This window comes from Ptychodera flava, chromosome 5, assembly GCF_041260155.1.
Source record: "Ptychodera flava strain L36383 chromosome 5, AS_Pfla_20210202, whole genome shotgun sequence".
NCBI classification, from domain to species: domain Eukaryota; kingdom Metazoa; phylum Hemichordata; class Enteropneusta; family Ptychoderidae; genus Ptychodera; species Ptychodera flava.
The window spans coordinates 42,472,121-42,489,182 of NC_091932.1; the positions used below are offsets into that span (position 1 = coordinate 42,472,121).

A 17,062-nucleotide genomic window follows, 5' to 3' on the forward strand; every position below is an offset into this window, starting at 1 on the left:
AATTATTAGTCCCCGCGGACGAAGTCCGGCGGGGACTTATAGATTTGGTCCCGTCCATGTGCCCGTCCGTATGTCCGTCCGTCCGTCATCAACAGTTTCTCAGACACTGCTGAACCAATTTTGTTCAAACTTGGCACAAAGGCATAGCACTATGACCTACAGATGCACATCGATTTATTTTGCGACACCATTCAATATGGCTGCAAGGTGGCCATTTTGTTGCGATTTTCATGTCTTTGGACCATAACTCAGACATCCTTGAGCAGATTCTGTTCAAACTTGGCACAAAGGCATAACACTATGGTTGACATATCCATGTCAAATTATTTTGTGATACAATCCAATATGGGCGCGAGGCGGTCATTTTGTTGCGATTTTTCATGTCTTTGGACCATAACTCAGACATCCTTGAACAGATTCTGTTCAAACTTGGCACAAAGGCATAACACTATGGTCGACATATGCATGTCAAATTAATTTGCGATTCCATCCAATATGGCCGCGAGGCAGCCTTTTGTTTGCGATTTTTCCTGTCTTTGAACCATAACTCAAACATCCTTGAACTGATTGTGTTCAAACTTGGCACAAAGGCATAACACTATTGCCTACATATGCATGTCGAATTATATTGTGATATGATCCAATATGGGCGTGAAGCGGCCATTTTGTTACGATTTTTCATGTCTTTGGACCAATAACTCAGACATCCTTGAACCGATTCTGTTTAAATTTGCACAAAAGCAAAACATTATGCCCTTCCTATGAACACCAATTTATTTCGTGATATGATCCAAAATTAATTGGCTAACAGGCGGCCATTTTTTTGCGATTTTTTCATGTCTTTGAACTATAACTCAAACATCCTTGAACCGATTTTGTTCCAACTTGGCACAAAGGCAAAGCACTATATGGCATACATATCAATTAACTTGCGATAGGATGAGGTATGTAAGACCCCAAAAATTGACAAAGTGAGCGTCAAAGTGCTCGATTGAGCACTTTGTGGAAAATGACAAACTGAGCGTCAAACTGAGCGTCAAACTTTGCGATCGAGCACTCTGTGGAAATTGTCAAACTGAGCGTCAAAGTGAGCGTCAAACTGAGCGTGATGGCGCCTCCAACGATAGGATGTGGTATAATTAATTTTGCCATCAGCTGTGAGATCGCGTCCCGCCAGGTCGATGTGTACATTCACTATGGCGTTACCCAATGAACTTCGTGAGTCGTCAATCCCGCCTGATGATTTGGTATGAGTTGACATTCCCTGTTACTGTTGCCCTGTTTCGGGTAGATAATCTTTCCGAACAGATTTCGCTTCATGGCCATGACAATTATCATTTTTATAACCCTCTGCCTCGCTTACCGCCAGGATTATCGCTGCTCAGAGACTGAATATTCATGAGAAAGTCATTTACCACGGACTGAAAGTGAAACATTCACACCTCTTCCATTCCTAACGATCGCGGAAATACCGCAGGCACAGCGGTAAATGGCATGAACGGCTACAGTTTGCAGTATTTTTTTTTTTTTGAGAGAGAGAGAGAGAGAGCGTGTACATGTAGGCCTACGTCTTAGTCAAATAAACTAGTACGTTGTCACTGTTGCGTATGTTCAGTTCACTTCCGTCTTTAAAATATTGCAAACTAAATACCTAACAAAAAGGTGCAATTCATGAACACCCCCTAACATGTCTTAGGTGTAATCGATGTCAAAAAAATAGTTGACGATTTATCGAATGTAAAGTTCAAGTTAATTACGACACCCAAATTTTGTTCAATTTGTGCGAGATCGGGAAGTAAAACTCTGTTCATAGAACATCGGTAGAGCCATTCCATTATATAGCAAATATCGACATCGCGTCTGGGGACAATTTGTCGTGTTTATTTTTATCTATATTTGATAGCAGCATGAATGTCCTTGTACTCAATAAAGAAGGCACTGAAATTACCAGTTAAAATTGGCTAATTACTACATGGGTTGCGACGTTTTAGCCACATCGTTCACCCCACGACTACGTAACAGCCTATAACCAACCCGACATTCGGACCAACCGGGTAGGCGAAGTTTATTCCTTAAATTTATGCCATTTTGATATTTATACGCCTACAGACTTGGAGCAAGTTTACGATCAAGTTTATCATCACTTCATAAACACGTTCAATAAAGAAAGCATTCTGCTATAAAGCTCGTGTCAATTAAATACGCTGCTGGTATAGTTTTGAAGTCCGAAGCTCTGCATTCAAGATTACAGTATGGTAGGTATTGTTTGATCTTTGAGCAAACAGAACGATGAATGTAAGCAAGGAATAAACTAGAAATATTTATGTGTTTATCACACGACACCAATGTTATGTCTTGTGTTGATAGCATTGTAGTTTTTTACAGAGTGATAGAGATATTGCAAATCTAGTTTGGCGCGATCACTATGAAATAATAATCAAGAAAAATATAAATTGACCGACATATCGACGTAGTTTACGGCTCTGCACGCATCGATAACCATAGTCGCGACGGGGCCCGGGGTATGTGCCGCTACGGACCACGCTTCTCTAGATAAAAATCGCTCTGCATTTTGATGATTTTGAATGAATGTGTCTGTGGACTATTGTAGCTGCACAGTAAAATTTCTCAGATCATTTCTGCGCTGATCGCCATAAAATGCCGACGTTTTGTCAAGCGACGCCGCTCACCGGTACCATTTTTTGTATATCCATGACGGTGATTTTCCCAACAATATTTTTGGGGGACATTTTACCAATTTTCATGAATTTTCCTGTCATTTTTATAATTATACACTGTTTAAGTGTATGAGAGTGTACGCGTTTGCAGATAGTTGTATCGGGCCAAGTACTGATAGTGTCCTTGTATAGCGTTTCTTATGACATCTACGTTATGCTTGAAGCATTAACAACAACACAACAGTTATGTTCGTTGAATTTTATTGCTCAACTACAACAACACGACTAATAAACATAAACAACAAACAACAACAACAGCCAGACTTCTGGTTCCCCATGCTCAGAGGGTTGAGCCCACTGCAGCACTGAAAATTCCGTGAACTTGATTTTTTTGAAGTCCTGTCAGCGTGGCTAAACTTGACTGACGTACAGTTCGCATACGTTCAATAATGATTCTACATAAATCAGACTTGTTATCCAAAGACTCTTTATGTTGCAAGGTCAATTTAGACGTTACCTGAATAAACACATTGTCTGGAAATCGTTTTCTGAACGTGACACTCTATGCGATGATCGTTTTTTGGACGTGGGATTCTGTGCATGTGATGACCGTCATTTTCTATCCATTTGACATCACGATTGCCGAACAATGTCTATCATGACAAATGTTTCAGAATTAAAGCAATGTGAAAGAACATCTTTCACCCGAAAAATAGAAAGTTACAGTAATTTTTTCGGCTTCAGGCGTAAGCTTATGATTGGCTCAAAACTTTTCAGTCTCGGTCAACCGGGCCATAGCGAATGACGTATATTTGACCTCGCTCTGCCTGCCATTTGTCAACTCACATACATGCACACTACAGATAGTGATTGACATTGCTCCATCGAGGTCCGTCGACTGCAGGACCTTGACTCCTATCTCTTATTCTTTTTGACTACGAAGAGTAAACTGTAATTAACTGTAATTATGACACCAATATTGCGCGCATCATTGTAAACACGTTTCTATTAGCCATTTGGCAAATCGTGTACTATCCAGTACGCGCTAACTGAGCACCCATGCAAGCTATATTTCGCATATTTGCTATATTTTAGCACTCTTACTAAGTTCAAGGCTCAGTTCTTCTTTTTTTTCGCCCAGTTTGACACTTACTTCGTATTCAACGCTGTATGACACTCACTTTGTCAGTTTCCAACGCTCAGTTCGATGCTCACTTTGCCATTTCCAACGCTCTCAGTTCGACGCTCACTTTGTCATTTTCCACGCTCAGTTGGACGCTCACTTTGTCTTTTGCCACGCTCAGTTCGACGCTCACTTTGTTGTATTTGGGACCCTTACATACCTGGATAGGATCCAATATGGCTGCAGAACTGCAATTTTGTTGGAATTTTGCATGTCTTTGAAGCGTAATTCAAAGGTCATCACACCCATTTTGTCCAAACTTGGCACAAAGATCAAGCACTATATGGCATACATGTACATGTCAATTTACTTCGTGACATGTTCCAATATGGCTGCCAGATTGTCATTTTTTTCCAATATCGCTGCCAGATGGTCATTTTTGATTTTTTCTTGTCTTTGAGGCTTAATCATATGCAAATATTCCTTAACCAATGTTGTTGAGACTTGGTACAAAGATAAAGTACTATGGCATACATATGCATGTCTACTAATTTTGTGCTATGATCCATATGGTCAATAGACAGCCATTTGATTTCAATTTTGGTGTTATTTTTTTATGTCTTTGAAACAAACATAGGTCACTATCCTCGATGGACTGATGTTGTTCAAACGTGATACGAAGATAAAATACTATGGCTGCATTCTTGTGCACATTAATTTTTTCATTATACGATCCGAAATGGCTGATTACAACAACATACCCGATCCCATACCATTTCGAAAATTCCAACAAACCATGTGTATAGCATGTGCTGTCATGACACTAGAGGCAGTGAGGGCATCGTTATGTGTGATGTAATCAAAAGTTCCTTCAGTGGTTCATTACCGGCAGAGATGAGTCTTTTATTGAACGTTCCTCAGATTACTTTATTATGCAAATCACAGGCCTGATGCACCCGTTGCATCAATGTCATTCCACAGCAACCTAGACCACAGCTACCAAGACACTAAAGATTATAACAAAATGGACAAGTGGGGACTGTGTCATCAACGATGACTTGTTGAATTTTCGTAATTAGGCTAATATGTCAAGAAATACTGCTTCAAATTTGATGAAACTTGTACAGATGTTGATCTCATAGTGTTGTAAATACAATGCAATGACACTTAGCGGTATCATTTGAATTAATTGCTAATTTGCGTTTACATGATGAACTTTTGTTTTCAGGGTGAATTTCCAGAAGCACTGCATCAAACTTTATAAAATATGGTACCGGCTATAATCTATCAGTGTATGATAGGATGCAAAAATGTTTGACAACATCCTGTTGATTAATTGACTACTAATTGACTCCTTTAATTACCTCTTGTAATTAGGATGACAGCCTACATTGGTTTTATATTTTCACCACCATGGAACTCATTCTCAGCCATTAAGCCCCAGCTTTATCGCAGTAGTTTTAATCACCTAATTAATGAAGAGGACTCTATCCTCTCCGAGGACTTGTAATTAAAGTACCCATTAACAAGGGGGGACTGTGTCATCAACGATGACTGTACTGGAAATATTACGCAGATCAAAATAATTTCTCACAGTCCTTTGTAGTGAACCATATTCTATTTCAGGTGACAATTCTGTTTGTTGACCAACTTGTGTTGCATCTTATTATCTTGTATTTCTTTTGAATCTGTTCAAAGGTACAGTGAGAATTTAATGTCTTTGATGAAACCAGATGGAAATTGTCTGATGATGACAGCCCAGTATGATGCCACTGTAATGCAAGGTAGTGTATTCTCTTGACATATTCATCCGGGATCAGTGTTTTCTCTTCAGGTACCACTCCTACGTAAAAATGGGGAGGGAGGAGGGATTGTTCTGATTGAGGGGGCTATAATAACATTTTAACACTTTTTACATGACAACACAAGTTGGAAAGTGCATTATAGCAAAACAAAACTAAGCAAGTCTTTACCTGTAGCTGCCGTGGTAAAGATAGTTTTGGTAATATATTTCATATGTTAGCTATTATTATTATACTGTATTACTTTATCTTAAAGTTTGAACTTATTTTTGTACGGTATTACACTTTTATTGCCACAAATGTGATGTAAATCCTATATTTACAAGCAAGCAGTAAAATATTATAATTGTTATATTTCATGGAAGACTGCTTGTCATATGAACCAAAATGTACAAAAAATTCCCTTTTATTTAAATTAATAATAATAATATAAATAAAGTAATAAATAATTATGCAAATGTAAGTTATGCAAAATGTAGATTTTTCTCAGTATTGGCTAATTAAAGCCGCACTTTTCAATCCCAGGTTCTCGCATTAGTGGAGTTCTCCTCCCAGTCAAACACATGGCCAGTATGATGTTTGATTTCTATAACATTAATTACACAAACAGATCTCAACCTTTTGTCACATTTTGCTAATCCTGCAAACAGAGTTTATGCAAGCTTTTGATTGACGGTCAGTTCAAATTGCCAACGGTCATTGATTCGCCGCCACAAACGGTCGAATTTCCTAAAAAATTGTCTTCCAGTTGCGTTAGACATCGAATATAACCACAGAGTTCAATCGGCAGCAACTTCACGCTGACCGCTTGGCAGTCTGTCTGTGCTTTTGTGGCCGGGGAAAACTAAAACGTGGCATTTTCTTGAGCGTGTGCTCGCGTGTTACCTGTTTGGTGTCCACTTACACAATGAACGCCACCATACTTTGGCGTCCTTTTATAGGGAGGCTCCGCCTTTAAGGTCATAGCATTAGTCAAATATCAAATAAAAGACACTCTTAATATTTTACATTTTTTCCATCCTGTAAATATTGGATAAATTACAAGCCAAGACAAATCAATCACACTGTATTTATTTGTGATTAGTAGTTTTGTTTCTTTCTAGCAGACTGATACATTGGTTTTAATCATGCTTTACCGATATCTACTGGGGTTCCTCAAGGTAGCATACTTGGGCCCCTTTTTTTCATATTGTTTATTAATGATTTACCTTTAGCTGTCAACAACACCATTGAAATGTATGCCGATGATTCTACAATCATGGCAAAAGGAAAGAACCTGGCAGAAATTGAAAAAAACACTCAATGATGATCTTGAATCAGTAAGACATTGGTGTATGCAAAATAAAATGGTTATAAATACAAGTAAAACAAAGACCATGCTTATGACCACACATCAGAGATTGTCACGTCTACCAAGAAATGTTCTTCATTGTAAACTTGGTCAGAATATTTTAGAGTCTGTAAATGAAGAAAGACTTCTGGGAATAGTGGTAGATCAACACTTGAACTGGAAGTCAAATACTGATTCAATTTATAAAAAGGTCAATTCACGTATAGCTCTACTTAGACGTATAATACGGTATTTACCATTAAGTACTAGACGAACATATTATAATGCATATATACTTCCCCATTTGGACTATTGTTGTAGTGCATGGGGAACTAGTGCAAATATAAACAAGTTATTTAAATTACAGAAACGCGCTGTGCGTGTTATGATGGGCACTAAGTATAATTATCCGACCAATGGACTTTTTAGATCATTACATATTATGCCTTTACCTGATAGAATTTTATACAAAAATATGTGTTTAGTTTTTAAATCCTTGAAAGGTATAGCCCCATTGTATATGACGGAAATGTTCCAATATGTCAGTCAGTGTCATAGCCGTGTGACCAGAGCTAGCTCCCAAAATAAGCTTGATATCCCTAGAGCCAAATGAATGTTTTTAAAAAACACATGGTCAGTACAGGGAGCTATGGAATGGAATAAGTTGAAAACAGAAGTCAAATCTTCTGAGACACTTGTCTCTTTTAAAAGAAATTATTTAAAACAATATTGGCAGAATTTTAATTTTTTCTTGCTTTTCCTGTTAAATGTGGCAGTTGTTATATGTGGTGTTTGTATTTTCACTCTTGAAAATTGTTTTGTGGTTTTGTATATATTTGTTGTTATGTCGAGGGCCCTGGGGGAGATAAACTCTCTCTAGAGTTTACCAGGCTACCCTCATTAAATAAAGCCAAATAAAAAATAAAAAAATAAAATAAAATAAATTAGTGCAGTGTAGTTGTTTCTGTTTGATTATTCATAGTTTTAATTCAGTAGTTGATCCAAGAGTATTACAGTTACTTTAGTTTAATTTTAACTAATAATTGTCTCAACAATTGTTTGGCGCTCCGGTGTGTATTTACAAATAAGTGTATTGGGTGATTTTCTCTCCAGGCCCACCTTTTAATGTTCGGACGGAATTGATCCAAGAGTTCTTCGGTAAGTAATTATCATTTAATGAAGTTATTCCCAAAATTTTTGAATGACTTGGGTGAGCTTTGATCCTCTTTCTTACATTCAGCAACTAATGAGCAAGAAGTTTGACTTTGATTGTGGATTTTTGACTAGCATGGCACTATATTAATGACCTTGGGGTAACCTTGGTTGACCTTTGACCACTTTTAGATAAATCAGCAACTTCTACATCTGTGGTATTTGGTGATAAGCCTCCTGATGGAAACATTAACCTTCACACATTTTGGACCCAATTCTTTACAGGTGTATGTAATTCTAAACTAACAAACAGGGCTTGAGATTTAGTTCTTGTTGGATATCACCAGTATTGACTTAAAAGTTTTCCAAACCGATATACATGACTTTATAATGTTTGATCTCCTTTCAAGCATAAGCATCTGCTACAGCCGTATTGTTTCTCAGAGTCACAAAACTAATGGTACTCATTTCTTAATGGTTCTGTGAAAAGAAGGGTTAGACAATTACAAAAGGCAGACAAATTGTCTAAATCGAAATCAAGCCATCACTGCTCTGTAGCTGTATTTAAATTTTGTGACTGTTTTTGCAACTTTTTTATATATTTTGACTTTTTAGTCTGTGATTACAGTCATTTCCAAATTTCCGCCTGTGTGATTATACTTGTTTACATTTTATTTTGCTTTGATCTTGATGTTTCTGAAAACCACTGTACTGATGAGTGACACTTGAAATTTCTGCCGTTATATCTCAGAAGACACTGCTCATCATATTGCTTTGCAGTTTATTTATTATTGATTGATTGATTGATTGAATAAAAGATTGGTTTATCAATCTACTTATTTGCTTTTATGCTTAATGTTCAATTTATTAATTTGATTGTTTGTTTGTTTGTTTGTTTGTTTATCAAGGCTTAGACAGAGGCAAGACAGATAAATGTGAAAAACAACTCAGAAATACAAACTTTCAACTTTCTCAAAAACATTTTAAAAAAATGTTTGAAAGTGAATGAAAGAGATATCTGTGTCAGTGTCATCACCAATAAGATAGCGTTTTGACATACTGGTTCACTGAACAATAATCTTGTGTCAATAATAACACCAAGATATCTCTCATGCTATGGACTTTAACTTGTTCACCCCAAGTTCCCTGTAAACAGCCATAGTGATGAAATGGTCAAACTGAAGTACGAGGATTGCGAATTCCTAGAAAAGTTCTCATCTTGTTTTACATGTACAGGGGTAGTCTTCAAACGATGGTTTTGCATTAAGGTTGTTGACATTGACTTTTTGTGTAATTTTAGTCCTTTGTTCTCCTTAAAAAGTTGTGCAATTAGTAAAGTTGCTCAGAGATGAAGCTGATAAAAAAGTTGCCCCATCATGAGATAACAAAAAACACCAATAGATTGATCACTCATCTCAAGTACCGATATGTTTCACATCTTCATATTAATTAATATGCATATACTAGTGTATATAGTTAGCCTGCTAGAGCAGATGATCTGTTGAAATCAACCAGTACTGTAGTGAATATTTTATTGATACTATTCTGTCTACCGCAAAGCAAAGACACAATTATCTTGCTGCTTTGAACACAGCACACTGTCATTTTACATTGACAGATCCATCACTTGAGGGCGCACTCTACGCTTCCTCCCTCTGGGAGTGCAGAGAGAGCCCTTGGGTGACGGATCATTCAGTCTAACCGTCATTACCATCTCATAATTTCATTTGTATAATGTATCATTCCACACAGTTGACAGATGTGATATACGCAAAATTGAACAAGGCGATGCGATGAAAGACAAATGGCGGGCCAAAGGTCACAAGTGGTTTGTCGGTGGGTCTTACATCACCTTTCCCGTAAACAGTAACCAATTTTGACCAATGAAATAGACAACATATTCCGGGGTATCTAGGAAAACCTGATCTTGATATTTTGTTGTCCATTTAACCGTACATTTCATTTTCTCCTCCTGGACTTTTAGCAAATTCTAAAGGGCATGTCCATTATTGCCTAAAATAATCAAATTTCTTACAAACATCCCTCACAAACAATTTTTAAGGGACCAAATCACTCATTTTTTACCTTTTCATGAGAACACCTGGAATACTTGCATAAAGTTACATGCTCAGTGCATAAAATAATTATTATGTATAACTTGTAAAGGACATGTATAAGAAATTACGTCTTTACTGAATGTAAACAGACCTTTGTTTGTGACCTCTGAACAAAATGAACTACGTGTACTCGCATTCAGAGTTTATGGAACAGTACCGGTATATATTAAGCCAAGCATCAGGTGAGAATTGTACACTGAACTTGATAGAGAGAAGTGCAAGCAGAGTGTAGAGGTTGAATACAGATAATTAGTATTTCAGCATGTTTCAAGTTGTCAAACAGCACAGCTCTTTACATAAATAAAATCATGAAAAAAGAGTCACTTTTTTCCCTTCAATCTTGAAGATCGCACAGAGAAGAGTGCTTTCATTTTCATTTTACTCAGTAGCGTAGATATCCTTTGCTATCAGTGAAGGTGATACCTTTGTCTGCTTCATGTTACATTTATAGAGGTATATCTTGCTCAGGTAATTAAGTTAGAATTATAATTTCAAAACTTTACTGATCCTATTTCGATGGGTATATCTTGCTCAAGTAATGTACAATAGAATTTTAATGTTGAAACTTTATTGATGGAAAAATCAACCATAGACATCTTGTGTTAAACTTTGCTTTTCTAATTTTTACTGAGTTATTCAGTATACTAATCACTAACTGTGTACTCATTTTTACTATCAGGTCAGTTTTTATGATCAAAAGGTTTTGAAGTGGTTGCAGAAAATGTGAAATACATTCCACTGTGTAAGGCAAGATTTTGAGAATAATATATTGCACGAATGGATGATGGTATAATGCTGTATAAAGCATACTGTTGTAAATTATATTAGGGTCAGCCACTATTTTGCTCAATACTATCCAGTGAGCTGATGATTTTAAATACTTTTATTAAAGTGTGCAATTACAAAACAAAAGATGGGAGTAAAGGATTAAAAATATTTCAAAAACATGTTTTTCCATTCACAAAGGCTTTTATAGACATTTGTCCAGTTTTCCTTTCCCCCTAGCAGTATAGCTTTCAGTGCCATGTACATTCTGAATGAATGCTGTAAAGTTGGCAAACTTGGGAATTTGTTAAATATCACAACAGAAATAAATCTTTTTGCTATAAGGAAAGTCACCTATATAGGCAGATTTGAAGTGCTAAATTATATTTTTTGTTGGTCTACAAGGTCTGGAAAACTTAGTGTTTTTGTCTGTAATCTCTGTAATAGTTATAATGATTACATTCCAAGAAAAGATGTGAAAAGTGTCATCCTTGATTATCATGATAAGGAGTGTATGACCTTGAGGCTCTCTATGTGGAATAATCGTGTTTACCCTTTGAGTGCCAAAGTCAACTTTTGTTGCTTTGATGGAATATATCACCAACAATTTTTTCAGATGTAGACAATTTTTTTTTCAGATTTTTCCCAAAATTTTGATCAAAAATTGTGGCATATGAAAAGTTGTGGCCATTTGGTCCAAAACTACCAAATAAAATACAGCAAATTCATAAAAATTGGTAAAATGTTACACTGAAATGTTGGTTGGAAAAATTACAGCACTCTAAGGGTTAAGCAAGATGTTCATTATGATCAAGATGATCATTACATCGTTGGTGATTTTCCATTGAAATTCACAAGTTTTCTGTCTAAGAATAATTTGAAGGATACTGTGTAGCTGTATTCCAATCCCAAACCTGTAGGAAACTGTCTAGCATTTTGACAAAATAAATGTCATTGAGTGGGATTGTGGGTTTATTTAAGTTCCAATAAACATATCTGCATCAACACATAAATTTTAGGAGTTGATTAATTATTTTGAATGTTTTTGTGATTTTCTCAGGGCTATTCTGAGTCAATACACTGTTTTGGTAGAGTACGGCAAAGAAACCCTTGATCTAGTACACTGCCTGAGTTTGAACAGGTTATCACCTGAATCCTAAAATACAGTTTGTAGATTTATGAATCTCTTTAGTTCAATACCCAAGTAGGGTGTTGTGCTCTTGAACCAGGCACTTCATTCCCAATTGCTTAATTGTAGTATGATGAGTATTGGATACCTTTAATCAAGCTTAATCCTGTTAGATAACGGGCAGCCAACACAGCTGGTAGTGCAAAAGTTATTCACTTGCAATTCTTGATTGGCAGGTAATTTCATTTGGTGCATTTAGGCAAATTTTCACCATCGGCAGGAGGGAAGAGTCAGAGGGGCACGGAGGGGCAGGCAGTTTTGTCATATCAGTGGTAGGGAATTTTCATTCTACTGCTGCCCAGTTGGTGACTTAAAAAACACCTAGAGGGTGAGTAGGAAGTGCTTTTAGGTTGTTTTCGTGAGTTTGCAGATGAACAGGGTACAATCATGTGGACAAGACATGGCAGTGGTAACTTTTATAGTCAGGTGAGAGTAGGGGTTTTAGATAGGGAAAAGGGAAGCAGGGTGGTAATTTCCCTAGTTGGGAGCACAGGGAATAGAGTAATCTTGTTGTTGTCATTGTTGTTGTTGTTATTGTTGTTGTTGATGGTGATGATGATGATGACGATAATAAAAAATATTAAAAAACAATGTGTCATTCCTTGCTGTTGTTTGTCGATGTTGTAGATAATTGTAAAAGAAAACCGTAATCGTGACCAAAAAACGACGTAGGTTGCCCAACGTCACTCCCAGAGAAACAAGAGTGACAAAAGTAAATAAGGTCTGAAACTGAAGGTACTGGAGGTCAACTTTAGGAACAGCCTTAGCAGAGGAATGATTCAACACAGTCCTTCATGGTTTCAGCAGGTCTGCCAATATGTATCAGTTTATGAACAAGTACAGGAAATGACTCAAGGTCAGTGGAGTAGCCTGTTTCAGTCACTGCCACCACTCCTACACATAGTAGGTACACTGCATACAAATAGGTTAGAGATTACAGAAACTCCAACTCAGATGTGTGGGCTGTTTCAGTTAATGCCACCACTCCCGCACATTTGCAGGATTTGCCCTTTTTCTTACCTCATTTGCATATTCTTGACACTGACATGTTCATTTGAACAATGTCACATCTCAACGCCTGGGTCTACCTCAGTACACCAAATACTGTGATGGTAGGTGCGGCAGTTTAGGGGCTTTTGCGTGTGACGGACATAACCGCACATACATACAGACATACCGGTACATACATACACACAAACATACAGATGCCATCGACTCACCATATAAGCTCTTTTTGGTGTTTATATACATACCAAATATGGGGTAAAAACATAATAGTTACAATTATCAAAATCAGCAGATTAGCTGTTCCTGATTAAAGGCATATACCTCACTTGCACTATTATTTTTGATACTGACATGTTCATTTGCAACTGTTTGAATTCAGACCAGGTGATGAAAGCAGCACAAAACACCTATCCTGATACAATTTCAATGAGCTGCCTAGTCATCTTACAACTTACAAACACTGACATTAGATAGATTTCTCATCCATAGGCCGACAGTTCAAGACATGGTCCTCTTTGACTTGGATTTTTTGTTTCTTTGCTCAAATTTCAGAAATTTTATATGTCCTCTTTAGATGACTGGCAAATATGGACAATGAAAAGCAACAGACTTTAGTCATACTCTGAGGTGACTTAAAACTTGTTAATATGAATTCCTATTTCATTTTCATCCATTGCATTATTTCAATGTTGTCTGTCTATCACTTCAACATTTTAAGATTCAATTATGGATTTATTCAAGAACTTATATTTGAAGAAAACTTTTTTTCCCTAAAATCATATATCATTATGTTTTTCCTTTATTTTTAACATGAGAAATAAATATTAAAGTATTTTAATTCAGTTTCTTATCATTGTCATTGCACAGACGGGACGCTCGCATCTAAAAAAACAGTACACTTTTTTGGGCTCTTTCTGCACTGATAATATGCAATCTAACGTAGTTATATCAGATATAATCAGACATTACATAACGCTTGGTCAACAACTTCAGATACCAATAGCTTGGCCGGTACTACTTTATGCCAAGGTATTGTACAGTGAAGCGGCACAAACTCAATCTCATGTAAACCTTGACAGCAGTATTATTATTTCAGGACATCGGAATTTGTTCCTACTTTTATTAATTTGAACTAAAATATGGCTTGTAGTATATTTATAGGTCCTAATCTGTGAAAATTAGGGTACAATGTTTAAAGAAGTTCAAGGTGAACGATTATCTGTATGAGTGAAGTGTGTAAGGCAGAGATGTCTTCCCTGTACACCCACTTAATCGCTATCTCTAATCACATATTGCAAACAGCTTACGAGATGGCAAATAACTTTAATTAGGAGCTCCGTACCCCTTCAAACCCCTATTTCAAGGGGTGAATGTGCATTGAATATGCACTGTTTTTAGATGGAAACGTCCCCTAATGATGATAACTACTGCTCCTTTACACATTAAAATTTGACAATTTTTGTAGTATTGTTTGTGCAATCAGGTAAATTGTTATAGAATGATCATGTAAGCATATTATTGTATGCATACACATTCTTTAGTACACTACTGAGTTATGTGATTGAACAGTCTATCTCCTGGAACTAAATATAACATCAATGTTTCTAATCAACGATGTAGATGCAAACTTAAATCTGATAAGATTTTGATGTAATATACATTCTTAATCATAAAATTATCACCTTCAAACATTAAATTCTTCAGAAAATCAAAAAGTACAGATTTTTGGCTGCAGGTGCCAATAAACAATCAAAGTGAACACATATGTGAATGAGTGTTATCTGATTATGTACAAAACAAACATCAGGCCACAGAGTTTATAATTTGTCAGGTCCCCCACCATTCTAGACTCTACAATCTCTGGTGCTGAATTCATCAGTGTTGTATTCTATATTAGTGTCTGCTCTATGTGGTAGACTCTTGCATAGCCTGGAGTTGCAAAGCACTCACTCAAGATGTTGCAGCACTTTTGTGTGAGGTCAAAACGACAAAACTTGACAGCTCAAGCAGATGTCAACAGTCCAGATTGTTTTAGGGGTTTGGTTTCATCCTCAAAATTGACTATAAGAACAATGTAATGCTTGCTTCAAGTCTTGTATAAAGGATTTTGAAAAAAACCCAGCATGAATACCAGTATATTCTTCCTTACTATAACATTGACATCAATGACTTTTAATCTCTCCACTGGTCAGGTCATCTCAAATTATAACAAAACAAGATGAGAAAATATTCCAAATACATCACTTTATTAGAAAATTTAAAAATATTAAATACGTCACAATCAAGTCTGGTCAAAGAGGATGTTTTTTCTATTTCTGTGTACAACCCTGATGATATATAAATGTTCACTGCTGGACAAAACAATTAAACAGAGTACACTGATACAGCCATATACCTGTTGGTGAGTGTTCAGAACATTTAACCCTTTGAGTGCCAAAGTCAATTTTTTTTGCCTTTATAAAATGTACCCAGTCAATTTTTTTCAGATTTTTGCCAAAATTTTGATAAAAAATTGTAGCCAATGAAATGTGATATCCATTTGGTCCAAAATTATTTTAAAAATTATAGAAAAATTCGTAAAAACTGGTAAAATGTTGCACTTAAATTTTGGTGTGAAAAATTACAGCACTCAAAGGGTTAAAACTAAATCAGAAACTCAAGCTCTGAAGTTTATATCGCATTTAATGTATGAACGAAATAGTTGGAAGAATTCAACGTTGGGGGCGCTATACACCGGAGCCCGGCAGCTCCATATCCAGTCATGTCAACTATCAACGAAGTATCCAGGCCCTATATTTCGCCCTTCAAACGGAATTTAATACGTAAAAACTATCGCAGCTGTGTTTCTGCCACTTATGACAATTTACTAAAGTTTAATACAACAATGTAAGAACCAAAGAAATGTTTGGACACCAGACTGAGGAATTAAAGATCTGCATCTGTCTGTCAACAAAATATAGAAGCTTTTGGCATATATGTGCTGATTTCGATGCTAATTTATTCAATTGTTGGGGGTGTCTTTTGGTCTAAAGTACGCAACCACTACTAAAAACAAATATCCATACATTGATTTTAACTTCGCGCAATGAATTTCCCTGCTGCGGGGCATTTCCCTCTAAATCACAGTAGAACTGACAGCGCGTTGAAGCGTTCTCTGTGCGCGGACTACAGCTCTCATGATGCTCCTAATTCCAGTGCACGAAGCCTGTTACACAGAGAATTGAGATTATAAAATTAGAATGATTTTGATAAATCGTCACGAATAAAAACTATACGCCTTCGATACTGACTTCTTCATCTCAAAAGTAATGTTACATTCCACAGGGAAAATTAAATTAGTACTATATGTGTGTACTCTGAAACACCGGTGCACTCTGAACTACCCTAACCCCTGAACATTTCGTCACGGGTTAACTTTTAGAACTACCGTGTACATATACCAAATTTTACCATCCTCTTTAAATCACAAAAAGCAGTCGGGGAAAAACATGAAGTGAAGATCTTGACAGATCCTCTCGGCGTTATGCCGCAGAAAACAGTAAAGTTGAGTTGACTTACGGTCCCTCTACCAGAGTTTATTATCATGATACATTTAGAAAACACCTATAAAACGATAAACGATACTAAAAAAATGTCCTTGTTACGATACAAATGTCAACATATGAATAATTAAACAACAGTGCAAAGCTGATATTAAAATCGTCCTTACTGCCCCTAATATCTGTTGAAGAGCTGAATCGATCATTCTCCAAGTACGTCATGTCTCAGGTGCATGTAGCTTTGTGATAGCGCCCTCTCCAGAACCACAGTCATAGTTCATCGCGATGGCGTCGGGTCAACATCGTGTCTGTAGGACATTGGATATAATGACTTATGTCGGCGTAATTTTGGTTCGTCA

At 36.6% G+C, this 17,062-nt stretch overlaps 1 protein-coding gene across 2 annotated transcripts in view; it reads left to right on the forward strand.

Annotated features, from left to right (window-relative positions):
* LOC139134010 (probable thiopurine S-methyltransferase) overlaps nt 1-13,867 on the forward strand; it is an 84,247-nt gene extending 70,380 nt beyond the window's left edge. For both annotated transcript variants that reach the window (XM_070700844.1, XM_070700846.1), the window contains 3 exons: nt 5,500-5,585; nt 8,047-8,091; nt 9,838-13,867. In XM_070700844.1, coding sequence (XP_070556945.1) covers nt 5,500-5,585; nt 8,047-8,091; nt 9,838-9,965 — 259 coding nt within the window. In that variant the 3' untranslated portion in view covers nt 9,966-13,867. The remainder of the gene's footprint in view (nt 1-5,499; nt 5,586-8,046; nt 8,092-9,837) is intronic.
* The last annotated feature ends 3,195 nt before the right edge of the window (nt 13,868-17,062 follow it).